At 40.9% G+C, this 27,660-nt stretch overlaps 1 protein-coding gene across 1 annotated transcript in view; it reads right to left on the reverse strand.

The window, feature by feature from the left end:
• The window catches only part of TSNAX (translin associated factor X), a 39,844-nt gene extending 12,732 nt beyond the window's left edge, over window positions 1-27,112 (reverse strand). The window contains exons 1-4 of the mRNA XM_034765115.1: window positions 26,948-27,112; window positions 22,842-22,949; window positions 19,573-19,687; window positions 16,959-17,089 (exon numbers count right to left, since the gene is read on the reverse strand). Coding sequence (XP_034621006.1) covers window positions 16,959-17,089; window positions 19,573-19,687; window positions 22,842-22,949; window positions 26,948-26,963 — 370 coding nt within the window. The 5' untranslated portion in view covers window positions 26,964-27,112. The remainder of the gene's footprint in view (window positions 1-16,958; window positions 17,090-19,572; window positions 19,688-22,841; window positions 22,950-26,947) is intronic.
• Between the last annotated feature and the right edge of the window lie 548 nt (window positions 27,113-27,660).

Here is a 27,660-nt window from a genome sequence, read left to right on the forward strand (position 1 = left end):
TCCTGTCTGCCAAAAGTAGTTCAAAGATGACATTTAAATGACCCATGATCTTGAAATAATATGTTTTTATATGCAGGTAAAAGGATGTTTAAATATATTATGTTTTAGCTTAATGGAAGGACATCCGCTACTCTCAGCAAATAATCCCCAAGGTGAAAAATTCCATCCCATTTCACTATTCCATCCAACAATACCTTTCCCCTTCTGCTCTTGTTTGGATTTATTCCAAAATAGGATTATTTATGGATTGTGCTGCCAGTAACAGAGTAGTTTATAAGGCTGCTTTTATGTAATTTATTTTGTTTTCCCTGTACCCACATGGAGAAGTCCAATTAAAGATCTCTATAATTATTTCTAGTAGCACTTTCTACAAATACAGTGTACCAGAACTGAAGAGGTTTTGGCATGTTTTATTACATTTACTGTATGTTAACAATGGTTCATTTAATCTTCCATCACCATCAGTTATCCTACTTGAGAAATGCAACAAACGGCAGTAATGAGCTATGCTAACGTTCTCGTGTATTTTGAAAACTGAAAGATTGAGTAATTTTTTTCTAGCAGACAGATCTTCTGCACACAGTTCTAATACATTCAGTAGAAATATTCAGCAGAAAGATTTTCAAGCAAGTTCTTACAGTGACCCAATTCAGAGAACAAATCCAACAACAGATTTTAGCAGCACACTTCTTGTCACTCCCCACTGAAATCTAAACAAACAGCCAAATTTTCAGTTTGCATTACTGTTGGTGCTAATTTTCTTTCAAGGTTCATTTCATCTTAAAGCTGGAGCAACTAGGGCATGCCCCCTAAAACAGACAGTCATCTCAACATTACTAGTATAGCTGGAAACTACAACTACATAAAATGTTGCCAGAGAATTACACAGAAGAAGTAGGAATTTGTGAGCAGCAGAAAGGAAGATGGGGCCAGGAGGCTGAGGAGAGAGATTGGAAATTAAGGGAAGGAGCTGTGAAGGAGACAGACCAGTGCTATGGGAAGGGGATGGACAATGACAGAATTGCAGCTGCCCAATCAGAGGGATTAGAGTAGGTAAATGGAAACTCCCTCTGACTGTTGAGGTGTGGTGGGGATTCACATTTCTGCATATGCATACTGAAATTTCAGCTTGAAATGATTGCACCCAAATTGGGGCTTAGAGGCTACCTCCTTAAGATTAAAAAACAGGAGACCAAAAAACATAGCCAATTAAACTTTAAGTGTAAATTTTGAATGTAGAACATTTTTATAATCTCATGCTTTCAGCCAGTAACTCATAACTCTTGAGCTCTCAGGGTTGGCAATAATGGGTCTATTTTCTCTCTTCCTGCATATTGTCTGTTCCTATTCCCCCTCAGTCTTGTTTTCATTCTTTCTTCCCACACTTCCTTCCATTCTCTTTCTCATTGTCTTCCTCTTCTCCCCACTCTTAATCTCTTAATACTGCCACTGCTGGGCGATGGCTAAACGAGACAGTGCTGATTCCCTCCTACATTGTGCAGCAGGACGCAGGGCACTGAATGCAGCAATAGGAAATACTGTACTGTGGCTTACTGCCACCACACAGTGGCCACAGAAAGAACAGCAGGGGAAATCCTGTTCACTCCTTGCACTTCAACTGGAATGAGCTATCAGCAGTGCTGCAGGATGGGAGGGGGAAGGCAGGGCATCGCTCAAGGGTAAATGAGTGAGTCATGTGAAATTTGTCTGTTAGGATTTGAACCTGCAGACAGTATAGGTATTGGTCTAGAAAGATTAATCTGATGTTTAGGCCACTAAGCTACCCCCTCATCCCTATCATTTAAAACCTGTAACTGGACTCCTGTGGAACATCCTTTCAAAAAATTGGAATACACCAGTGTTCGCCACCAGCAGAGTGGGGTGCCTTTCCTGATCTTCAAAATTAAACACTGATAAAGCAATGGCAAATTAATGGGTTGATGTTGGTCAATCAGAGGATTTCTCTTGTAAGCTCGTCCCCAGGATGACAAAATTAAAAAACTCCTGGAATATCCAACCAGATCAGACAATTAACTGGATGTTTCTATTAACACAAACAGCAGTTAAAACAGTCAAATGCATTAATGTTTAAATTAGGGCTGTCAAGTGATTACAAAAATTAATCGCATGATTAAAAAATTAATCTCGATTAATCGCAATGTTAAACAATAGAATACCATTTATTTAAATATTTTTAAAATTTTATACATTTTCAAATATATTGATTTCAATTACAACACAGAATACAAAGTGTACAATGCTCAGATTACAAGTATTTACACTGTAAAAAAAATATTTTTCAATTCCCCTAATACAAGTACTGTAGTGCAATCTCTTTATCATGAAAGTTGAACTTACAAAGACAGAATTATGTTCAAAAAAACTGCATTCAAAAATAAAACAATGTACAATTTTAGAGCCTGCAAGTCCACTCAGTCCTACTTCTTGTTCAGCCAAACCAGTTTGTTTACAATTGCGGGAGATAATGCTGCCCGCTTCTTGTTTACACCTGAAAGTGAGAACAGGCATTCTCATGGCATTGTTGTAGCCAGCGTCACAAGATATTTATGTGCCAGATGTGCTAAAGATTCCTATGTCCCTTCATGCTTCAACCACCATTCCAGGGGACATGCGTCCATTCTGATGACTGGTTCTGCTTGATAACAATCCAAAGCAGTGCAGACTGATGCATGTTAATTTTTATTATCTGAGTCAGATGCCACCAGCAGAAGGTTGATTTTTTTTTTTGGTGGTTTGGGTTTTGTAGTTTCTGCATCAGAGTGTTGCTCTTTTAAGACCTGTGAAAGCATCCACACCTCATCCCTCTCAAATTTTGGAAGGCACTTCAGATTCTTAAACCTTGGGTCGAGTGCTGTAGCTAATCTTTAGAAATCTCACATTGGTACTTTCTTTGCATTTTGTCAAATCTGCAGTGAAAGTGTTCTTAAAATGAACAACATGTGCTGGGTCATCATCCAAGACTGCTATAACATGAAATATATGGCAGAATACGAGTAAACAGAGCAGGAGACATACAATTCTCCCCCAAGGAGTTCAGTCACAAATTTAACACACTTTTTTTAAACAAGCGTCATCAACATGGAAGCATCTCCTCTGGAATGGTGGCCAAAGCATGAAGGGGCATATGAATGTCTAGCATATCTGGCATGTAAATATCTTGCAATGCCGGCTACACAACTGTCAAGCGTTCTCACTTTCTGGTGACATTGTAAATAAGAAGAGGGCAGCATTATTTCCTGTAAATGTAAACAAACTTGTTTCTCTTAGAGATTGACTGAAGTAGGACTGAGTGGACTTATAGGCTCTGAAGTTTTACATTGTTTTGTTTGAGTGCAGTTATGTAACAAAAAAAATCTACATTTGTAAGTGGCACTTTCACGACAGAGATTGCTCTACAATACTTATATGAGGAACTGAAAAACACTCTTTTGGTTATCATTTTTACAGTGCAAAGATTTATAATAAAAAATATACACTTTGATTTCAATTGCAACACAGAATAAGACATATAAAATGGAGAAAATATCCAAAATATTTAATAAATTTTAATTGGTATTCTATTGTTTAACAGTGCGCTTAAAACCAATTAATCTTGATAAAAAAATTTTAATCCTGATTAATTTTTGAGTTAATCGCATGAGTTAACTGTGATTAATCAGCAGCCCTAGTTTAAATGTGATCATTAGATTTCAGAGTTGACCCCCTATTAAGATTAATATGGCAGTTCACCCTTCTCAGGCTTTGTTTCAATTCAGGTTTTCTGCAGACTCAGGAAAATAGCTTTTATTAGATTCACATTAACAAAGTTCTGTTTCCAGTGATAAGTGCTAGAAACTGAAGTTGATTATACGAAAGCTTAAAGTTCTGTAAAACTATCCACCAGCTGCTTATTTGCTGTGGGAGTGTCCTAAGGTTCACATATTTGGGGATGGAGTGAAGTCAAAGGTTAATTTTATAACTGCCTACCGAAAAAAAGCTGAATCTAGAGCCAGCTTTCCTCAGACACCAGTGACTTGGATATCCTGTTGTGAGAACAGCTTTTAAAAAAAAGAGCTCTGGTAATACTAAACACTGACCCTTGCACAATGGAGACAACTAACATGTCCAAACAGAGCATTAAACCAAAATCTTCATAGAGGCCTTTAATATTTTATTTGCTACTGTTTTGATTCACTGTAGCAACTCTTCAAAGACTGAGTCAGTACGCCAATTTGAGTTATACAGCTTTTGGAGTCTTGAAACAACTTTTAGGAGAATACAACTTATGCCATGTCTACGTAGGCAAGCTGCTCCATCTAGATTTACTCAAATCAGCTTTTGAACCGATTTAGTTAAACCAGTGCAAACCTGCATAAACAATCTTAATGCAGTTTAAGAAATGTTTATCTCCATTTAAACAGATTCTTAAGTGACAAACTAAACTGAAATAAGCATATCAACAGAGCCTTTTGCACTGGTTTAAGTACACTGGTGTAATATCATATAATTAGTTAAACCACTGAAAATGTCTCATATAGACAAGACCCAAATATGTTGAGTGTGATTATGGTATGCTCCTGAGGGGTGCTCTGCTAGTTAACATAATGCTTTCTCACCATCAAGAATTATAATTCCTCTGTGTTCCCTTCCTCCCACTTCTCTTCCCCAACCCACCCTCTTTTTTTTTAAGGATAGATTCTGCTATATATGCTGCAGTAGTTTATTTGAGGTACTAAAATGCTCATATCTGCATGTTCTAGTACTTTGTTGGCATTTTGTTTATATATTTGCTTATTTTATCCAAAAACCTTTATTTAAAAGTTACCAAAATAGAATGGCACCTTGAGTGAAGACTCTAATTTTTCTCCCCAACTATATGAAGACACAATGATGCAGCCATGTTTGTTGTTAACTAAAGTACAAGGTATAAATTCAGCATTGAAATAACCAGGTGAAAAATCTATTGAGTTTTTAACAGCCTCTATAGCATCCTTTCCACTATTGTATAACTGAGTCACAATTCTGCTCTGCTTACAGGCTTTCATACACACTGCAAGGCTGAACTAAAGAAATGAAGACAGCACTGGTCTTACAGCTAATTTAAAGACAAAATTTCAAAGATAAAAGAGGCAACTAACAAAAGCTCATACTTAGTGACAATTTTATACACCTGTGGCCTTGTACCTGTGTTTTGCTCCTACTTGAAGCATCTCTGATAGATGTTCCATGATCAATTCTATTCATTTGCATTGACTTTTGTGACACAATTTAGTCATTCTGTTGAATTCAACAAGTCAAATATTCTAGATGAATTTTTAAAGGGGACTGGAAAACTATGACCAATAAAAATTGTGGTAAACAAGTGTTAAGGTTTCCTGAGCTGGGGGGTAATCAAATGCTAAGCTTACCCACTTGTGATATGCTAACAGGAGTAATCAAATCCCATTGGGCATTAGCTGATCAATACAGGAGTGAAGAAGGAATTTCCCCCTTTGTACAGCATTGCATAACTGGTCAAGTACATCGTAGCATGGCAGATGGGGGTGAAAGTATTCACTAGGCCTATGCTGAGGATGGGATATCAGATGTGATGTCACATTCACTGTTCTATGACCAATCTTACACTACCTAAAAATCTGAGGCCAAAACTAAGGAGGTGCACAGACTCCTTTATTCCATGGAGGGGTGCCCGGAGCCAGCCTCACCAATCCCTCTAGTGGTCATACTGAGCAGTAGCAACAAAGTGACTGGTTAGCTCAGGGGTAGGCAACCAATGGCATGGGTGCCGAAGGCGGCATGCGAGCTGATTTTCAGTGGCACTCACGCTGCCCGGCTCCTGGCCACCAGTCCGGGCGGCTCCGCATTTTAATTTAATTTTTAATGAAGCTTCTTAAACATTTTAAAAACCTTATTTACTTTACATACAACAACACTTTAGTTAAATATTATAGATTTATAGAAAGAGACCTTCTATAAATGTTAAAATGTATTACTGGCACGCGAAACCTTAAATGAGAGTGAATACATGAAGACTCGGCACAGCACTTCTGAAAGGTTGCTGACCCCTGGGTTAGCTGCTGCACTATGGTCAGGAACCACAGCAGAGAAGGGACAGAACTCATATGAGCTCCCTGTGTTTGGCCACAACTAAATGTCACAATGTACTTCTTTTTCTAGTATAGGCAGTGCCTAGAGAGGAGAAATTCTGTGTTCTTAGGCTGTGTCAACACCGAGATTTTTCATAAGTAATTCCACGGCTGCACCCATCACTGCAGCTCCACCACGCACAGCAACCACGGGAGCGCCAGTCAAGACAAGATGCTGACTTTTTTATAACAATGTCATCTAATCCTATTGAGAGAAAGTGTAGACATGGTGGTAAAACACTGATAGTAACTCATGATCTCCTTTGCAAGAGTTCCTACCACTGCTATTACCAGTAAAGGCATACCAGCCATAATGCAATGGAAAAGCTCAGCTAGACAAGGCCCTACCTACACTCATTATTATTAATTTGTATTATAGTAGGGCAGAGAGGTTCCAAACATATTAGGGGCCCTCTGTTCTAGGCATCCTGCAGAAGAGACCATCCCTGTCCTGTAGATCTTACAAGTCCCTTGACTTTCATGGATGTATCAGAGATCAGAATCAGGCCCCAACTGGTTAATGTTTAGACAAATATCTAGAATTGGGTCCTTACGAAACACTGCATTTGCTCCTCCACCACCCACAAGTCCTAACTACATGCAGTACGAATGTCTATCAAATGCATGGCTACCCTAATTTACCTCAATATTTGCTTTCAGTTGCCTAAGGAGGTAAAGCTTGTTAAGTGCTTCTCATCTTTTGAGCATAATGGAATTATTACATTTATGCAAATTAGTCTCAGAATATACTTTGAAATATTTCCACAAATATAAAAATTTATTATTTATAAAGCAGGCGTTTTTGGGTGCTTAAGTTTGTGCATTTGATGTACATTACTGACCGTGTAACAGTATTAATTTATTAGAATAGGCAAAACAGTCATCATGAAAAGCTAACTTCTCTGCTTCACTATAGAGCTTATGGCTAGAATCTTTCCCAGTCCTTCTCCTGACTGACTTCCTGATAAAATTTTAAAGAAACTTTACACATTTCCTCACAGGATATATTTGGTATATATTACAAATTGAGAGAAGGGGCAGGAATTCTATATTCCAAATGTTAACATTTTCAAAATATCAACAAAGCGGAACATTCACAACATAACAAATTAAGAGTTGTATATTAAAAAAAGGACTCGTTATTTCAGTATCTCTGTTTGCTTGTTTAATCATCCCTTGGGATAATCTGTACTGTTAAGAGAAGTGTAGAAAACAGGCATTAGTTTTTGTTGTTCAATTATTAGTGCTATACTCAGTGTTTGAGCTCATACAAGTATCCTTTAGGGAAACATCCTGCGTGCCGTTAGCACTATTCTTAATGAGGGAAAGCATGGAACTCCTTTAGTGCTCTGCCAGAATTGTTTTATCTTCAAGTCAAAAGAACAACTGTTTGGAGTAATCCCAAAAAAAACATTTAACAATTAAAGTGGCAAATAATATTCCCAAGCATCTAGCACTGTTCTATTTATAGACTAACAGTTATTATACCAAATAAAATACATATCAGCCAGCTTTATTATGCAGCTAGAGTCATGACTCTATAATTAAAGTGGTTAAGATGGTTTCCATTACAAATCCAGTTATGACCCCTCCTTATTCTTTCTGGGAGAAGTAGGGTGGGGAGCGAGAGGATGTCTCATGTTTGATTTCTAGCCAGAGGAGAATATTTTTAGGAAGCGTGAGGTTAATTGGACAAGCTGTTTTTGAGATATGGGACACTGTCTTTTTTAAAAATTCTTTTGTCAATTCATGCTTAATTCAAAAATGTTTTGGTCCAAAAACTTTGCTTGTGTTTTTTGTACTAGTCCTCAACAACAACAAGTGCAAAGAGCTTTTTTTTTAAATACTAACTTGTAGTGGAAAATTTTAAAGTTATTAAAAGGTCAAGGTTAAAACTCTAGGAGGTATGTAAAGGCTTCCTGGATATTATAACTTTCATGAAACATCTAGCAAGTTTACAAGCTCCACTGTAACTAATCTAGCCTTTAGTTTTTTTAAAATAAACTATCCAACCTTTTTGTCATAATGATAGACTTAGAAATGCAACCCAATAATAAGGCTTGTACCTTTGTCACTGATTTTTCTTTATGACTCTTCTTTACAATTATGGTTATTCATGATAAATTTTAGGAGGGAAAACTGGTCTCTTCTATCCCAATAGTATTGTTGCTTAACCACACTTCATTCACCTCCTGATTTCCTGCATATTCCTGACAGTATGCCATTCCCTTAGATACCAACATCAGCACTATCATCCATAGAAACTCACCACATTTCCATCGGTCCATGAGCCAATACTTTTTCTCTTTGCCACCCCTACTCCTGAATGGAGAGTGGAAGTCCCTGTGAACAAGGTGGTAAGAGGGGTATTACCAACTCACCCAGAGTTTAACCTGTGGTCATGCATAGGCTGACTACATAAAGTCTAGGGCCATGTCTACACTAGCACTTATGTCGGCAAAACTTTTGTCACTCAGGGGTGTGAAAAAAACAATCTGAGTGATGTAAGTTTTGCCAGCATAAGCGCTGGTGTGCACAGCGCTATGTTGTGGGAGACGCTCTCCCACTGACATAGCTACCACCACTCGTTGAGCTGGTTTTATGATGTTTATGAGAGAGCTCTCCTGTCAGCATAATACAGCTACACAAGCACTCTTACAGCGGCTGCTGTAAGCTTGTAAGTGTAGACATGGCCTGAGTCTTTTTTCAAAACTTTATATAACAGCAAAGGGCAATCATACAGTCATTTCCTTAACTATAAGCTACCTATCCATGACAATCAATGCAAGTCTCACCTTACAATGATTGGGGAGCTCAGTGTGCTGAAATGGATTCATCGTCTGGACCTTTCTTCCTCAACCTCACTCAGCTCCCCCCTTACTTATTTATAACTTTCCTACGACAGCTGCAGTGAGAGGTTTCCTCCCCAGCGCCAAGCTTTAATGTTACATTCAAACTAGCAACAATCAACTAGAGCAACTTCTAAAATATTTGTTAATCCTTTCCTGACCACTTGAGAGAAAGTAAAGAAAAGAAAAACTATAATCAAGAACATTCAGTTCTATAATGAATGTGGCAGCGTAGGTAAACACACTGTTAACACTCAATTCAACAATCAGCATGGCAGAGCAAGTCACATGTTCTCAAAGTTAATACTCAGTTCTGCAAGCAGCAAGGTCGGTTTCGCCCAAGGTGTTCCAGAGAAGGGGACAAAAGAGAATTCTTTCTGCTCCTGCTACACTCCCCACCTTGATGTCCAGGACTAAGTCAAATGTCACCTCTCTGAATCAGAAATCTATGGAGCCATGACATGCCATCCGGCATCACTGCCAGGTGGCATGCTTGTGAGGGACCATCAAAGACATGGTGCCCATCATAGTTCAATCTCTAGAAGGGAGTGCTTGCCTCATGGCTACCTCTTCCCTTAAACATGATATTTTACGTACATACATCATATCCAGCAACCAAGCATTATCCTTCCAATCATAACTAAAACTTATGAACCAAACAGTACAATTGAATGTAACATGAAATTTAGCATTCCCATTCCTGTGGGTAACCATCCTAAGAAAATTTTCCACCAGCTAACTTGTCCTTCCTTTTCAATTATCTGTGCAACAGCTTTCAACTGTCCGACCTCATGAGTTACTTTAATTTGCAATTTTTTTTCTTTCTTCTCCTAAGAAGTCTGTCTTGCAATTTCAGAAAAGTCCAGCAGTTGCTGCAACTGTCTAGTAGATGGTGGCAAATCAATCGGCTGTAAGTGGATATTCAATTTTAAGTCCACTTTTTCATTCTCATACATGATGGAAGGTACTCAAAAGTAGATGTCATCTACCCGAAGGGTGGTGATACTGGAATCAACTTCAATGGTATTAACACAACACCTGGATCTATCAGGCACTCTTCTCCATCCAAAGTCACTATACCTACAAGAGAATGAAAACACATTCCCTTCTCCAAGGTAAAAGATGTTAGTTCCATCTGGCCATATTCCCTCTACCGCACACTTCCTAATGAATCCAATATTCTTGGGTCAGTGGCTGCTGGTGTAAGGATAAAGCCACTGGTTGCCATTGGCCTGAGTTGTTATAAAATAACCACTGAGGCCTTTATGTGGAGTGCAGGATTAACTTACTCATCAATTTTCCCACACTGACTACTGGATACAGTACTGTTATGCAGGATCAAGGCTGGCACGACAATGGGTGCACACACACCCACGTGTTAAAATTGATCACCATACTTGATGTTACCAAGCATAATTGGAAACCTGATCCTGCATCCAATTACTTAACACTGCAGGTAATGCACTCAGCTTTACTGATATTGTGACTTCCTTAATTATTTCCTGCACAAGTATTCTCCTTCCCAGCATGCTAGATCTCAAGATTCATCTTCATTAAAACCCCTCTGAACATCTACCAGTGATCGTAACTTACCCATAATTAGATTTGTCAATGGTGCCATTGTTTCTAACACCTGATGGTGTAATATTTGAAATTCTTGATCCATTCCTGCTTGATTCGACAGGGCTTGTCCCACATCCTTAGTGATGCTAATCAATTTATTCCTAATTACTTCTAAATTCATAGTATTCAATACATCTACTCCTGGGCCTATTCCTCCTAAAACTGTTCCTACATCTCTAGCCCTTCTGTGTGGATTATGTCATTCTACTGGTCCCAGGATTTGATTTGACCATCCTGGAACAGATCTTGCTGAGTGGCTATAAATTGGGAACAATTTGAATATGTATACATGATAGTCAAATTCCATTGGGGAATTTTCCATGTATAGATTTACCATTGAAAGTTGGTTAGAACAGTTTGCTGGCCACTGGCTTTAAACTGTGTAGAGGTTGTGCTTCTATTATCTTAACACATCATCCTCTCAGCACCTGCTCCTCACCATTACTTGGCACTGATGATTACGGTGCCCAGAGTAGTAACCCTTGGAACTTTTAGTATCAGTATAACAACAGGTCCTCTACAATAGGCTATTTTCCTACCTGTAAAAAACCAACATGTATAATTTCCTGCTACATCTTCACCTACTATGAAGTTCAACCACCCTTTCCAGGCAGCTGCCCATCCACTAGGTGGCATTATGGAAGACTTTCAGAAGCATTCACTATGATCCTATTCCACAACCACCCAAACCAATGTTCATGTTCTTCTACTAAAGCTCCATCCTTTGCATTTCTTAAAGACACCTAACAGCCAAAACTAATGTTTTAGCCCCTTGGGAAAGCTAGCTGGGACTGGACCGACATTTTGCTTCCATCTCCTACCACTGCAGTTTGTCTCCACATCCAAGCCAATGAGTTTGGGTTCTTGGTCCAAGGTCTTGGGATGTTCCACATCAGTGTAAGGATCACACCTAGGCTAAAGATACTAAAACCACTTGCCTTTCTAGAAAATAAGTTAGTTATTTCCCTACAAATCTTTTAAATAGACTACTGTGGAACCACCGTTCAGAATTCTTCCCCTTACCTAGATATACTATATAAACTGTTGGACTAGCTTTATGATGTGATATGGCCCTTCCCAGCCTGCAGTAATAGAATGATCTCCTCTTTTTACTGCTACTGAATCTTCTACTTGCTACTCCATTGTCTGCTGAGTTCTATTAAAATATTTATCCATTCTCTTCTTAGTATCCCCCAGACTGAATGCTACATTTCGATGAACTGACACCATGGTCTTTGCTAGATTTTCAACCCACTTATCTGTTAGAACCAGGGGCTGAAGCTCATAAGGAACTGGACTAAACCAGATTTTTGGTAATCTCACTGCCCACCCTGTAATCATGTCATTGGGTGAGAGTCCATGTGAATCACAGGTGGTGGCCCCGATGGCCTTTAAGATAATCAGGAGTTCTTTACCTTTCTATCTGCATTCACTGCTGCACAAAGAAAACAGTTAACATACTGCTCTACATTCCGGCCTTGATTTAACTACCATCTCATCTGATAAGTTCCTTAGTTTTATTGATTCCCTGATGTCCTCCTTTATTGTGAACCAGTACCATAAAATTAATCCTACGTAATTCAGGTATTACCCATTCCCAATTTTCTCCAGTTTTCATCAAGATTAAGACTTCTTTAGTCACTTCCACTTCTGTTTTATTAAACTCTCCTACCCTCAAGATAGCCTCTTTAATCTGTTTTACTTCCTCACTGGTTTCTTGTAACTATACCAGGCCATGATCTGTAAGCTCCACCTTGAGGTTAACTACTGCCTGTACCTGGCCCTCTTCTTTAGGTTTTCCCCCAAAACGGTTTCTCCATGCTGCCTACTTAGCTAATTAGTTAGCCATGCTAGTCCAATAAGCTGCTCCATTACCTTTCTTGTGAGCTCTTACCTTGATTTTCTTTGCTTATTTTCCCTTTGCTTGGCTAAGTGGACGATATACTGCAATAATGAGGTTATGTTTTAGAGGTTTCCCATTGGTGGAGGTCATGTCCTGGGTCTCCCAGCGATGAAGCCAGGTTACCAGGGCTTGACAGACCCAATCTAGGAGTGAATAAAATGACTTTCTGTATAATTGGGGTTTCTTCCAATCCTAAGGCAAACATTGCTAACTATGCATATCGTGCAGATTGAGTACCACATACAGCATATTGAATTTTGCTTTCTGATTTTGGGTCTATTAAGGCAAATCCCATTTTAGGTTTCCCCTTTAAAAATAAGAGGATCTATCGACAAACCACATCTGTCCTGATTCTTGATTTTGTCTCTCATTCTCTCATATACCACCTTCTAAATAAACAAGATTCCATCCACATTCTTCAGGAAGGAGAATCCTTCATACATCAGTGTTTCTCCTTCATATATCAGACCGTATGCCACAGCTGATGCCCCACCGCTAGCTTGTACCTTAATATCTTAGACAGGTAACATCAGTTAGGCAGCTTCACTCTCCACTGGATTTATACCCCTGGCATCAAAGATGATACTTAACAAATTTACAGAATTCTGTGCTAGCTGGGCACTTCTTTCATTAATCTTTAGCCCTGCCTGATACCATCAACACCTCATCCAAGACTACTAGGTGGTGTTTAAAATTCTGCATATGTATTAATAGGTCATCTACATATTCAGTGACATTTACATTCCATTGTACCTTGTCCAACACTTCTGTCACATGTCCATGAAAAATACTCTGGCATTATGGTACCCTTCAGGAACCCTCATCCAATAAACTGTTCTCCCTGGAACATGAACGCAAATTTATACCAACACTCAGGATGAAAAGGGATAGCCCAGAACCCCTTTGATATATCCAGAACAGAAAGCACTTGGCCCCCTGCCATTACATCTTAATATTAAACTATCATGGGTGTCAAGTATCAGAGGGGTAGCCGTGTTAGTCTGAATCTGTAAAAAGCAACAGAGGGTCCTGTGGCACCTTTGAGACTAACGAAAGCTTATGCTCCCAATACTTCTGTTAGTCTCAAAGGTGCCACAGGACCCTCTGTTGCTTTATCATGGGTGCTGTCACTGGAATGACATTATTTAAAGCACAATAATCAATAGTCAATTGCCACTTTCATTCCTGTCTTTCAGTTACAGTGACTTTAGGTGCTACTTGTAATTATAGCAAGTTTACAGACATTTCATACAAAAATGTGATTTTTCAAGTTGGCGATGATGTCTCTTTAAAATGAACTACACCAATTCACTTCCCTCCCTCCCCCCAGAGCATTCTCCCAGTCCCAGAGGGTGTCAGGTTTTCTCACTTGCTTTCTGAGCCTCTGCTATGGGGTTTCCAGTATTCTGAGCTCAGTGAAATTTCTCAGTCCTTTTACACCTAGAATGAATACTGACAGCAGTATGGAGCAGAGCCTATAAATGCTGTGCACACCACCAGCTATGTGGGATTATAACAAGGCTTGGAATGTGAGCCAAAAGGAGTCTAAGAGTTTCATAGGTTCTACTGGCAAAGTTTGTGTTTCTATCAGGCCTCAAACTGTTCTGTTCGTACTTGATACCAGGTCATAACCCCCCGAGAACTGCATTTAAAGATTCACTGATGAATTAAGCACTACCTTAACGCAAAGGCAACTTACATAGCCAAATAAAGATTTCAAATAAAAACAAAAATATTCACAATACAGTCAACTCACACTGTTCACAATTTCTTTGAGCATTTACTCTGCAACACTACAGAGCAATTTATAAACTTTCTTAACACTAATTAATCGTCTCTGGCTCCACAGAACACTAAACTACAAGTGGCATGAAGATACACAAACATACACAATGCGTAGTTTCTACTAAAAGTCACGTTCACTTTTTAATTGGACTAAAACAAATATATAACTGGTAAAGAAACAGTGACAGTCCTGACTCAGTGAAAGACTGCAATATGGTGTACTGCTGATGTCTGGCTGTCACAGTGCAGATGATCCAAGTTAAGGACGAATTTTAAGTGTAACCATAGTTTGGAATTACATTGACAAATGAGCTGTAAATTCATGAATAAGTATGCATCCACAGCCCTAACTTGAATGCTGCAAGTTACATCCCTTATAGATAGTTTCATAAACTGGGGGAATAATATAACAACCATAACTATAGGGATTTTTGTTTGCTAACTACTATAGCCATTCAGGGGCACCTTTTCAACACTCATTACTCAAACTAAATTCTCATTGACGTCAAGATGAGTTTTGCCTGAGTAAAGAATGACAACAGGAACCCTGACGTATTGATTAATTACTCAAGATTTTCTTTAAAAAAAGCTTGTCAAGCAAGAAGCCTAGAGACAGAAGTATAATGGCTGATTTTTCTCGTGAGATGCAATAAAATAGGCATTGCAACTGATGTTAGTAACATTCAGGTTGTGCAAATACACTGGTAGTTAGTATCTCAGATTTTTTATTTTTTTAAATAAATCTCAGCAAATTTCTCCTTCTCTCTCTACCACTTCTGCCTGTTATTTCTTCTAATGCACATATCTGGAAGTGTTAATGACAATGAGAAATGTTTTTTTAGCCCTAGAAATTGGAGAAACATCAGAGCCGGTTGAGTGTGATGCTGGGCAAGGCCACAATTAACATGTTTACCCATGTTATATAAAATGGTGTAGTCAGGGACTCTAACTTGTGCAATGATCCCCAATAGATTTAGTAAAAAACACAAAGTAACCCCCAACTGCAGAATCTGAGCCTAATTTGCAAACGTAGATACCCGGGTCCCTAAATTAGAATACCCAATTATAGATTTAGACTAGTGTTTCTCAAACTGTGGTCCGCGGGCCCCGCTGATCAGGCTCCCTGCCTGCCCTGGCTCTGCACCACTCCTGGAAGCGGCCAGCACATCCCCGCAGCCCGGAGAGGGGTGGGGGAGGTGTCAGGGGGTCTCTGCGTGCTGCCCCCGCCCCAAGCACCAACTCTGCAGCTCCCATTCGCTGGGAATTGCGGCTAATGGGAGCTGTGGGGTGGTGCCTGCAGGCAGGGGCAGTGGGCAGAGACCCTTTGCCCCACCCCCTACCTAGGAGCCGCTGCCAGAGAGATGTGCTGATTGCTTTTGGGAGCTGCCTGAGGTAAGCGCTGCCCACACCCCTCACCCTTTCTCACACCCCTCAGCCCCTCCTGCACCCAAACTCCCTCCCGGAGCCCGCACCCCTTCCTGCACCCCAACTCCTGCCCCAGCCTGGTGAAAGTGAGTGAGGGTAGGGTAGAGCAAGCGACAGAGGAAGGGGGGGATGGAGTGAGCAGGGGGCAGGAAGAGGTGAAGTGGGGCCTTGGGGGAAGGGGTAGAGTGTGTGCGGGGCCTAGGGCTGAGCGGGGAGGCTTGGGGTCCCTGAAAACTTTTAAATCAAAATGGGAGTCCTCGGGTTGCTGAAGTTTGAGAACTGCTGATTTAGTTGAGCAAACTGGAACTTAGGTACTCAAAAAAACACTTTCAAGTAAGAGTACCAATACAAGCACCCAAATGAAAAATGGGGGGTCCACAGTTTTTTGCCGAACCATAGACAGGTTGAAACAGCAGGAATAGTTTCTTTTCTTTTTTTTTTTTTTTTTTTTGGGGGGGGGGGGGGGGGGGGGGGAGGGGTAAAGAAAGTCTTTGAGGTAATGGCCTCTTTAGCAGGCCAGCAGGACACTGAATTCCAAAGGTTCCAAATACAGTTGGAAAAATGTAGGATGGTTGGATTGGTGGTGAGGTGCTTCCATATTGGCCGCAGGCCTGCAGAGCACCTGAGAAAAGGTACACATATTTGGGAAATTGAGTCTAGGGAGGAGCCAGACACTCTGAACAACAGAAAAGAAAGAGACTGAGTGCACTGACTGGAAACCCAGGAGTGGAACAGTACTGATGCATCTACTAAAGACCAAGTGATGCTTACAGCCGGAGAGTTTCTGTTGATCACTACTGCCACAAACAGTGCCTAAATACAGTTGTTTTGCATGTGAGAGGATATAAAAATACTGTGGGGAAACTCAACATATTGCTTCCATCAGTGTAGCTGAAATGTTAAGATGACCTTTGAAACTGTTTATAAAAAGACTGTCATTTACACAGAGAAGTTGAAACAGACTGGGGAGGAGGGGAGTTAGAATGGTTGCACACAGTACAGTTTGTGCTTGATATTCATATCTATACAATGTGTTTACATATTTGAGTGTTATGAAATATAACCAAGAGCATGTTTTTTAATCTTCAAAAGGAGGAAAATCACAATCTATGTTTTAAAGTTCAAAGGGTGAGCCAAATTCAGCCCTGGTGTAAGCAAATGCATTACTGCTGAAGTAATGGACCTGCACCTAATGTGTGCGCCCATCCTATTTGAATGTAGACTTACCTGGAGAGATGGCTCTGTGGAACTGATACATGTCTTCTCCTATCAGTTCTTGTGCTACTTGCTTAATTTTCTGTCTGACGGCTTCTAATTTGGCCTCAGATTCATTTAGTATTTCCTCCCCATTGGGATCACTGTGAACACAAAATACAAATAAAATTACGAAGTGACAGCTGTTAGAACATCAAAAAAAGTTCAATTACATACTTTATCTTCTACTAACCACCCTCTGTTTAATTAGTGCAGTCAAAATTAAATATTTTGGAATGAGCCAAATTTAAAATGAATCTTTCTGATCTAGTGTAAGTAGGTACCTTTGTTCTCCATTGCAGATTCAAAAAAGAATTGCCCTTAAGATAATCAACCATTCAAACCCAGTCTGAATAGCATGCTGCTTATTTCAGGCTGTAGCTTTAACTATGACTAAAGCAGAAGTAATGAGGAACCTCATGACAAGGCTCAAAATAAATATGCAAAATAGCTAGAAAAATCTGCAGAAGATTTCTCTCCCATACACAAAATCCACAGCATTTTGCAATACATTAGATTAACATAGCACAAGGATCTACTTTATAAATGTTTTTAGGCAGTATTTATGAAATATGCCACTAAGGAACCCTCTACAGTATCTGATCCACAACTATCGTTACATTAGATTTTATATACAGCATTTAAAGGACAGTTCATCTATTATACTTAAAAAGCCCGGACGATGTACACAGTATTATAGGTTTACGACATCTCTTTTTAAATTACTATTTTGTGGATTTAGCGGATACAGTAAAAGCTGTGTTATCCAGCCCTCTACCAACCAAAAAGCTCTATAAATTGGCATTTCTAATCTTCATAGAATGTCTGGTTTGTAGTCTGGTTGATGCAGGGCTGGCAGGCTCCCTACCTGGCTCCGCGTGGCTCCCGGAAGCAGAGATATGTCCCTGCTGCTTCTAGGCGGAAGAATGGCCATGAGGAGGTCAGAGTGTGGGAAGGGGTGCGGGGCTGGTGGTTGGGGTGTGGGCTCAGGGAGGGGGTTTGGGTGCAGGAGAGGGCTTGGGGCAGGGGCGCGAGAGGGGTTTTGGGCTGCCGGATCCAGGGAGTGCTCACCTCAGGCAGCTCCCCACAAGCGGTGACCTGTCCCTGCTGTTTTAGGCAGAGGCACAGATAGGCAGCTCTGCACACAGCCTCTGCCCACAGGCGCCAACCCCGCAGCTCCCAATGGCCGCGGTTCCTGGCCAATCGGAGCTGCAGAGCCAGCGCTTGGGGCGGGGCAGGGGCAGTCGCGTCTCCACCTTGGAACAGCAGGGACAGGTCACCGCTTGTAGGGAGCTGCCCGAGGTGAGCACCCCCTGGATCCAGAACCCCAAAATCCTTCTCACGCACCAATCCCCTGTCCCAAGACCGCTCCCACACCCAAACTCCCTCTCAGTTAACCGAAATTTTTCACTTACCAGTACCCCTCTATTCCCCCAACAGGACGGATAAAAAAAGCTTTTACTGTAGTTTGGTTATGAACAAATGTTTAAATATGGTTAGAATTCTGAAACTGGGCTCTGTACTGAATAGTTAAGACAGAGAGGGGAAGGGAAGTACAGACACAGTATGGCAAACCACCATTAGTACACTTCTACAAAACAGGATTCCATGATGCAAAGGAATCTAAAAGCTTATGCTGAGTCTACACACACAAGCCTTCTCCCCCCCTGAAAGTTCCAACGTTGCTATTCTTTGTGCAGCAACAGAGGCAGCGCTAGTGCAGCAAAGGCTCTAGTGGCCACTAGAATGATAAACCACCATGTTGTTTACCTCTGCTCCAAGCAAGTCTGGACAGCATCAAGGGTAAAAAACGGCAGCTGCCAGCATCTTACCTACAATGGCATTTACACTGTTGCTACCATTGTGGAGCTGCACTGGTGATAACAACAGTGGGAAATTTTAGGGAAAAAAGACGAATACAGACAAAGCCCAGTGTCTGAAATTACGTATGTAATTCTCCAGGTAAATCTTTTATACAATAGGCTGTGGCAAGCCTCAACTTTTTCCATTGTTCTCCCACAGCACCTACTGCTTCCAATGATCAGGGCACAAAATGCAAGGCACCCTACAGCTATGTATATAGACACTCCTTAAGTTCCAGCATGTATGGGGTTCTGAGTAGAACCCAGGTTCCTGGCTCATCACATGGGTGATCTGGGGTGGGACTATAAAAGAAATGGGCAAGTTATTTCAAAGGCAGCTACCTAGAAGGGTGTGTTCTTTCCCCTCCCAGCTTGCTGGAAAGGTCTCTGTTGGCTGTTACCAAGTGTTCCGTGTTACTCTGGCCTTGTTTTGGAATATTCTTTATGTTAATAAAGCCATCTCTAAGGAAATGGATTTGACATGAATTAGAGACTGGTCCTTACTTTTAATTTCCCGATTGGTGCACGCGCCAACTGGCTTACATATCCTTTTAGAGGAAATAAAACACAACAGCTTGTGGGAAATGAACTGAGCCTATGTTTATCTTCCTTGATGTCTAGCTCAACAGAATATTGCATCTGTTACTCATAGATAGAGAAAACTCTGCAAGGCAATAGCAAGTTTCTGGGTCAGCATGGAAATGGGAATTAATATTGTGACTCACCTAGTAATCCTGTGAAGTAGGAATATAGTCCTTTTACTTTCAATAGTTATATCACGACTAAGTTTCACAAGCCTCTCATATTTATCATGTCTTGTATCAAGCTCCAGTTGAAATGCTAAGAACAGAATGCAGATGATCACAAAAACAATTCTCATGTGTAGTCTAGTACAATAATATTAAGTATTCTATTCCTACACTATTTGTGTAACAGAAACATTTAATCTTCCATTATTTCACATTTGTTTTAGATTTTTTTATATACAGAAGGTCACACAATTACAATGCTTTACTATAGGTTACAGCAGGGAAAATACAATAAATAATACATTTTAAAAGCAGTAAGGAAAGTCATTTTTATTCCTAATATACTAATTTATGGCCTGATCCTGCTGCCACAATGGAGGACTTTGTTTGGTTTAGCTTCATCATAACTTATATGACTAATTAGCTGCTACTCCCTTATAATGGGTTTGTACTAGTTAATCTCTGTTTCCACTCATGTCTCAACACCTCCTCCCGTCACGCTCACTCTTTGGAGGGTAGACACATCGGGAATACATGTTATGTCTGTATTATGAGTCTATGTGAACAGTTTGTTTAGAAATAATGATGATTCCTAAAGGATTTTAGTTACCTGTGAAACATTCAAAATGTTTTGACTGTGATCAAGAAAAAATTTACAGTTCTCACTTTCTTTCTTTTGTTGCTCGTTCTTCCTTACCTTCTACTTTCTCTCTTTTTTCTGACAGTTCTCCTCAATTCATTTGTATTAGGGCTCTTACATTCTCTCTAACTTGCCACCATATACATACATTCAATCCCGCAGAGGGCAGTCAAACATACTAATATATGTGCCTCTTTCGATGTAACAAATTCATGATGAACAGCTATTCTTCAGATTGGAGAGAAGTTAGATAGTGTAGGGTCAGCATTGGGATTAATGTTTATTAAATATAATGGACAACAAAAGGGCAAAGTTAATCAATTCCAAAGTAATAGAAATCTGATAACAGGGCATCTTTTTAAAAAAAGGGAGAATTTTTAAATGTTCCCCCTGCAAGGGTTAGTAAATATTTTACTAAAAATATTACACAGAAAATGCAATTGTTCTCTGAATATTATTGTGCCTAATTTGGAGAGGAAGGCTTTTGTCTATACTGAGAAAACATATCAGAAAACAAGTTAATTAAGGGTATATCTACAATGCAGCTGGGAGCATGCCTCCCAGCAGTAGACAGATATGCTAGCTCTGTTCAAATCAGTGTGCTAAAAATAGCAGTGTAGCCAGTGGTAGCATGGTCAGCAGCTCAGGCTAGTCACCCGAGTACATCCCTGGGGGATCTGGGAGGGAGTCTGAACTGCCACCTATGCCAACCCCAACTATTTTAACACGCTAGCTTGAGTAGACCAAGAGCATGTGTGCCGACTCGTGCTGGGAAGCACACTCCCAGCTGCGGTGTAAACATACATGCAACTCTGTGGTTCGACCAGTTAGCATGTTTCTAAACACAACTGTCTCTGTTCACACTAAAAGAAAAATAATTTTGAACACTGTGCTAGTTACAAAATGTTAATCAACACATTTCCTAACAGGATGCATTTTCCCAGTCTAGACAAGACCTATAGTCAATTATTAAAGTGTGAAATCGGATTGTTGCTCTTCTTTAAATGCAAATCTCACCATAGCCTTATTTATAGATTCATACTAATGCCTGCATAGTGGTATTATAGGGGCCTCAGGGAAGGGAACGGTTTAAAGCATGATAAACTAGAGGTCCTTAATATCAGACAATTAACAGTGCACACAAAGATTAACAAAATATAAAGTTTCATTCATGTGAATTTATTTTTGAAGAATTCTAATCACTCATTTTCATATAACACCGGATACCATTAATAATCATGCTACAGCTGCACCACAAAGTTAATTTTTATTTGTTTACAGACATACAAAATATCTAGTTTTGGAAAAACAACAATATCAATTACTGACAATCAGTAGAAACCTTTTCTAATAGCAGCTATGTGCTCCAAATAATGAAGTCTTCACTTTACAAAAGCTTATTTATCTTAGTTATATTAGTCTTCTACCAATAGATAATTTTAAATCATGCCAAGATATGGGTTTAACTTTTTGATCAGATCAATTATTTTCCATTGTTTTATTTACACACACCAATTTCTGTTTCCTAGCTTTTTTTCATGTTGCAAGGACTCCCCGACCCCACACAATTATCCTTGGATTCTTCCCTCTTCACAGTACTCAACCCTTAAAAGAAAAGTGGAGCAACCTTGTTGAGATATTAAACCAGGGGTCTGGATCATATCAGTGTGCTTTAATCAAGTCAGTTTCCCCTACAAAACCCACCTTGCAGGTGTACTAAGGTGTGTCTACATAAGAAAGGTGAATTTAAGGTGATTTTTTTAAAAGCAGTTGAACTAGTGCAAAGCGCTGTGTAATCACTTAAAGAAGAGTCATAAAGAAAAATCAGTGACAAAGGTACAAGCCCTATTATTGGGTTGCATTTCTAAGTCTATCATTATGACAAAAAGGTTGGATAGTTTATTTTGGTTTAAACCAAGCTTATTTTGATTTAGTTTAAATTAGGAACAGGTTTAAGGCTAAATCAAAATAAGACACTCAAACCAAAATAAATGTCTACACATGGGTTTGCACTAGTTTAACAACTAAACTAGTTAAAAAACTTCTGCGTGTAAACAAGCCCTAGTCTCAAATAACTACAACTGTCAGTTGTGAGCAGCAAAGCTCTCCTTTCAAAGGTGATGAGCAAGGTTAAGATTCTGTCATGGGTATTTTTAGTAAGTCAGGGATAGGTCATAGGCAATAAACAAAAATTCACAGAAGCCTGCAACCTGTCCCTGACTTCTACTAAAAATACGGGGGTGGCAGGAGCTGTTCTGGGGGCCACTGCTCTGGGCCTGGCCAGCTGCTCCGGCAGCAGTGTTCCAGTGGACAAGGCTCCAGCACTGCCTCAGAAGTCACGGAGATCCATGACAGAATCATATTCCTAGTGATCAGCAAGAAGTGCTCTGTCTCACTCTTCCCCTAACTAAAAAGTGACCCCATCTTCTCTACCACAGCACTCTGCTGGCTTAGAAAGCGATAGATCACATCCCAAATTTAGAGAGTCTCACTGATTTTAATTTTGCCTATAGACAGCTCCATATTACCCCATCACTAAATATTTTATTTCCACTAACTTTTATTGTATACATTGCTATGATCTGGACTTTCAACTTTTACTTACACTTAAAAGACACCATCAAAGATGAAGACGAATTAACATTGTTTTTTTCATCTTTTCTTTGACCATGTGGGAAATTGTCATGCTTTCGTTTTCTGAACCCACCCGATCCTATAAATAGAACACACAGAAAAAAATGTGAGATTTAAATATTATTGAGTACCAGTTTTATAACAGCTTGACCAGATGTCATGGCATTCATTTCAGGAGTGTTTTTTAACATATCCAATGTTGAATAGTTTATATCCATCCTTCCAAGTATCAGAGGGGTAGCCGTGTTAGTCTGTATCCACAAAAACAACAAGGAGTCCGGTGGCACCTTAAAGACTAACAGATTTATTTGGGCATAAGCTTTAATCTGAAGAAGTGGGGCTTTTTACCCATGAAAGCTTATGCCCAAATAAATCTGTTAGTCTTTAAGGTGCCACCGGATTCATCATCCTTCCAAGGTAACTATAATTCAACTCTATCCAGTTTACTGTAAAGAATACTGTAAGAGACATAAAAACTGAAGTCTTGGTTGCTTTGTGTAAACATTATGGACTCCATTATTCTTCCATTGAAATCAATAGCAAGCTTGCTCTTGATTTCAATTGAAGCATGATGGGGCACCAAAAGATCCCCGTCACTTTTAGAGATCTCTCTCTCTCTCCCTCTATATAAATAAAATTAGGCACGCACATGCGCACACACACACAGATATATGTACAGATGCCCCCCCGGGATTACGCAAACCCGATTTACGCAAATCCGCACTTATGGAAAAAGTTCCGGAAGCTAGAAATAGGAGGTGGGGTTTTGGGGTTTTTTTTGGCATAACTGTCGGGTATACGTTACCGACTTACGCAAAATTCGAGGAGCGTCCGTATATATATTATATAGAGACATAGAGCTAGAGCTAGATATAGATATACACACACATATATATAAGGCCTGATCCCGGAAACCTTTAACCCACTAAATATGATGAGACTGAGCAGGTTGCAGGATTGATTCCATACCTTGTAAAGTGTTTTGAAATCCTTTAGAATGAGTGGAACCATATCATTGTAAAATTATTACCACTGTCTCACTGTACCTCTTTCACCACAGAACTTTGGTCTTTGGAGAATAGAAGGAGCAATTTAAGAAGGCAATTATTGTTCAGTGTATTAATTTCATCTGTTGCTTCCCATATCAGCTCCCTGTACTCTAGCCACTCTTATTGTCTCCCCTCTCACTTATCTATGTGATGTTTTCCCATGGGCTGCTCCCTAGAGCTGGACCCACATACCTCTTCCAACACACCAAATGTCCTCATTCTTCTCTTTCAAATCCCTCCTCAAAACCCATTCTTCTAACTTGTATTTTCCTACTAACTTCCACTCCTGTGCTATGTGCTCCTCTTGTCTTCCCACCATCTATGCTTTAGACAAAGCACAATTTAGGATTCACTTACTGCACAACACACATTGCTAGATCTTCATTTTAACTTGTACCTCCTTTTCCCTACCTCCTTTTTGTAAGAAATATTCATTTTTATATTTAAATGATTGAGGCCCAGATCCTACAAACACTTATATACCTACTTAACTTTATACATGCGTCTAGTCTTGTTAATTTTCATTTTTCAAAAAGAAAGCAATTTTAAGTTACACACAGGATTTTAAATGTTTCAGTTAACTGTTTATTATCCCAAACCAAAACCAGAATGTGGACATAGTTATTTTCAAAACAAGGAAATTGAAAATCAATATTTTCTTCACATCCCTGTCAGAAAATTAATTCAGGGTTCTGTTTTTTCTCCAACAGTTGAAAAGATCACATATATGACCTTTACAACAGTGCAGGGTGTGAGGTTGCACTCCATATGCTTTATGAAAATATGCTTATGAATGTGATTATGATGTAACTGGAATATTCTTTATGCAAAAGGTCTCTTGTAAGGTAGCATTACAAAGCTTATAATCTATTGAGTGTGTTCATCCTATTTGTTTGCATGTATTATTTCTATGTTTGGAGTTAGGAGAATAAGATATAAACTTGTATTACTGATGTAAACATATTAAGTGGAAGCTATTAAGGGTGCTTCAGAATCAATGAACTGTAAATGGCTCTGTTTTACTTGCAAACCTTCCTGTGTACGTGTGGGCCAGCCCAGGAAGAATGGAGGCTGGGGTCTCACAGGACATGTGACCAAGTCACATGATACTGGAATCCATCTTAAATCTGGTACTTTTCCATTTAGGAGAAGGAGTGGGGACCCAGAGAGACAAAAGATGCCCGCCTTGGGCCAATGCTATAAAAGGGGGTGGGGCAGGACAAAGGCTGCCAGTCATGAGAAAGCTCCTGCTTACCACCCAACTAACAAGGACTGTACCAGGGGAAAGGATTGGGCCCAGACTAGGAAGAAGTCTAGTCTGTGAAAGGAGCTTATTGGAACATCTGAGGGTGAGATATTACCTGTAATCAGTTTCTTAATGTATTAGGCTTAGACTTGCGTGTTTTGTTTTATTTTGCTTGGTGACTTACTTTGTTCTGTCTGCTTTTACTTGAAACCACTTAAATCCTACTTTTTATACTTAATAAAATTGATTTTGTTTATTAATAAACTCAGAGTAAGTGATTAATACCTGGAGGAGCAAACAGCTGTGCATCTCTCGATCAGTGTTATAGAGGGCATACAATTTATGAATTTACCCTGCATAAGCTTTATACAGAGTAAAACGGATTTATCTGGGGCTTGGATGCCACTGGGAGCTGGATGCTGGAGGCAGGTAACCTGCTAAGTAGTTTTCACTTAAAGCCTGCAGTTTTGAGGGTGTGGTCCAGACCCTGGGTCTGTGTTGCAGCAGGCTAGCGTGTCTGTCTCAACAAGACAGGGTTCTGGAAGTCCCAAGCTGGCAGAGAAAACGGGCTCAGAGGTAATTTCCGCACATCAGGTGACAGTCCCAAGGAGGTCTCTGTGACTAAACCCGTTACACAGGGATCGAAGCTCTCTGCTCTACTCTGAATGTCAGATACATCACCCACCACCAGCTACAGGAAAACCACAGGCAATCCATAAAAGGGATGGTTAAATCTACCTACCACACAAAGTAAACCCACAACCTGAATATTTTTTAAAAAATTACATTTCATTGAATTTTAAGGGTTTTTTTTAGCTTCTAACTCCATTCCACAGTTGAAGGGAGGTGATGGAAGTGGTTTGTATGGATACCTGGCCCAAAATGGAGCTGGCAGGAAGCATACTGACACACAGCACTATGAAAAATTAAGTCACCAGCACAAACACCACCCTCTTCTAAGCCCTGGTCTAAACACAGATTTTGTATTGGTATAACTACGACAGTTAGGGGGTGGGATTTTTTTCCTGACATATTTATGCAGGTATGGCCCCTAGGCATGATGCAGATGCACCACTCTAGGTTAGTGCCCCCATTAGCTTTAATAGGATAAGCACATTTACAACTGTGGCCACAGCTGGGGAGCTGCACCGCTATAACTCTACCAGGAGAGCAGCGCCAGGCGCGGGCAGACAAGCCCTGGGGCCTCAGCTTGGGGAATGAAAGAGACCAAAAGGCGACGGGCCGAGCGGAAGCGTCTACACAGCAGCAGCGCAGGTGAGTGCAAAGGGCAGGGGAGGTGTTCGTACCCCCGAGTTGCTTCTTTGCGCTCTCTGAAGGTTTCCTCCCTTTAACAAGCTGTTTCGCCGCTTCTTTTTCGCGGGAGGCAGCCCGGTGCCCCGCACCGCGCTGTGCCCTGGTGGGCTGCCCAGGCGCCGGGATGGGGACCCGGGGCTCCGGGCACTGGCCACAGCGCTTAGCTCTCTCCCGTGCAGCTCTGCTGAAACCAGACGCCCGCAGGGGCTGAGCGGGAAGAGGCCTTTGCTAAACACTGGCCGCCCGCCTCCCGCCAGCGCGAACCCGGGGGGTGGGGGCGAGACCTTCGCGGGCCGGGGAGCAGAGGGGGGCGCAGGCTGTTGCCTGCCCCGCGGGAGGGAGTCACAGCGCAGCGGGGGAAGGGAGGGGCCCGCCGGGGCCTTCCCATCCCCGGGAACAGCAGCTACGGCGTGACCCCGGGGGCGGGGGAACCTCTGGCGCTACCGCCAAGCGCGACCCCGGCGTCACCTTCTTTGCTGCTCATATTTCCTGCGGCCCACGGGGGAGGCGACGCCCCGCCCCTCTCTCACGCGCGCGCCCGGGCCGCCGCTGTCGTGTCGCCGCCGGGAGTCTCGAGAGCTGCCAGGCTAGCCCCAACCTTAGCCGCGCCGTGAGCCCCGCTCCGTCAGGACCCCCCAGCCAGGTCTCTAACGCAGGCGCCTGACACCATGCCCCCACTTGCGAGAGCCAACCCCAAAGTGCTGTCATAAAGCGGGAAGTGGTCAGAGCGGAGACGTCGTCGCAGAGGGAAAGAATCGGCCTTACTGTCTGCGAAAGGGTTAGGCCATGGAAACTAGTCATGTTTCCAAACAGGCACTCAGTTGGTGGCTAAAGTAGTCCCACGTGCAGGACCCTCTCTAAGGCCCGATGAAAGCGGTGTATGATGGGAAATGTAGTTCTCTGCTGTGAACGTGGTGAACTACCTGGACAAAACGCCAGCAGCGCAAAATTCAAGCCTCGCATTTTCCTTTCTAAGCAGAAACTAGCTCAGGAAGTCTTTCCTTCCAGGATAAAGACAGCCCTGTCGCCTTTGCAACCTTTTAGTTCTTAAAAAAAAATCCCACGAATTTTAAAATGTTTCACTTTTACCAAATTTTTTTAAATCACCTTTTTAAAAACCTTTCATCTGCTTTTGCAAAAAATACTTTTCTTTTTTTCAGAGGTGCCACCAGACTAAAAAA

This window comes from Trachemys scripta, chromosome 3 (genome assembly GCF_013100865.1).
Source record: "Trachemys scripta elegans isolate TJP31775 chromosome 3, CAS_Tse_1.0, whole genome shotgun sequence".
Taxonomy (NCBI): Eukaryota; Metazoa; Chordata; order Testudines; family Emydidae; genus Trachemys; species Trachemys scripta.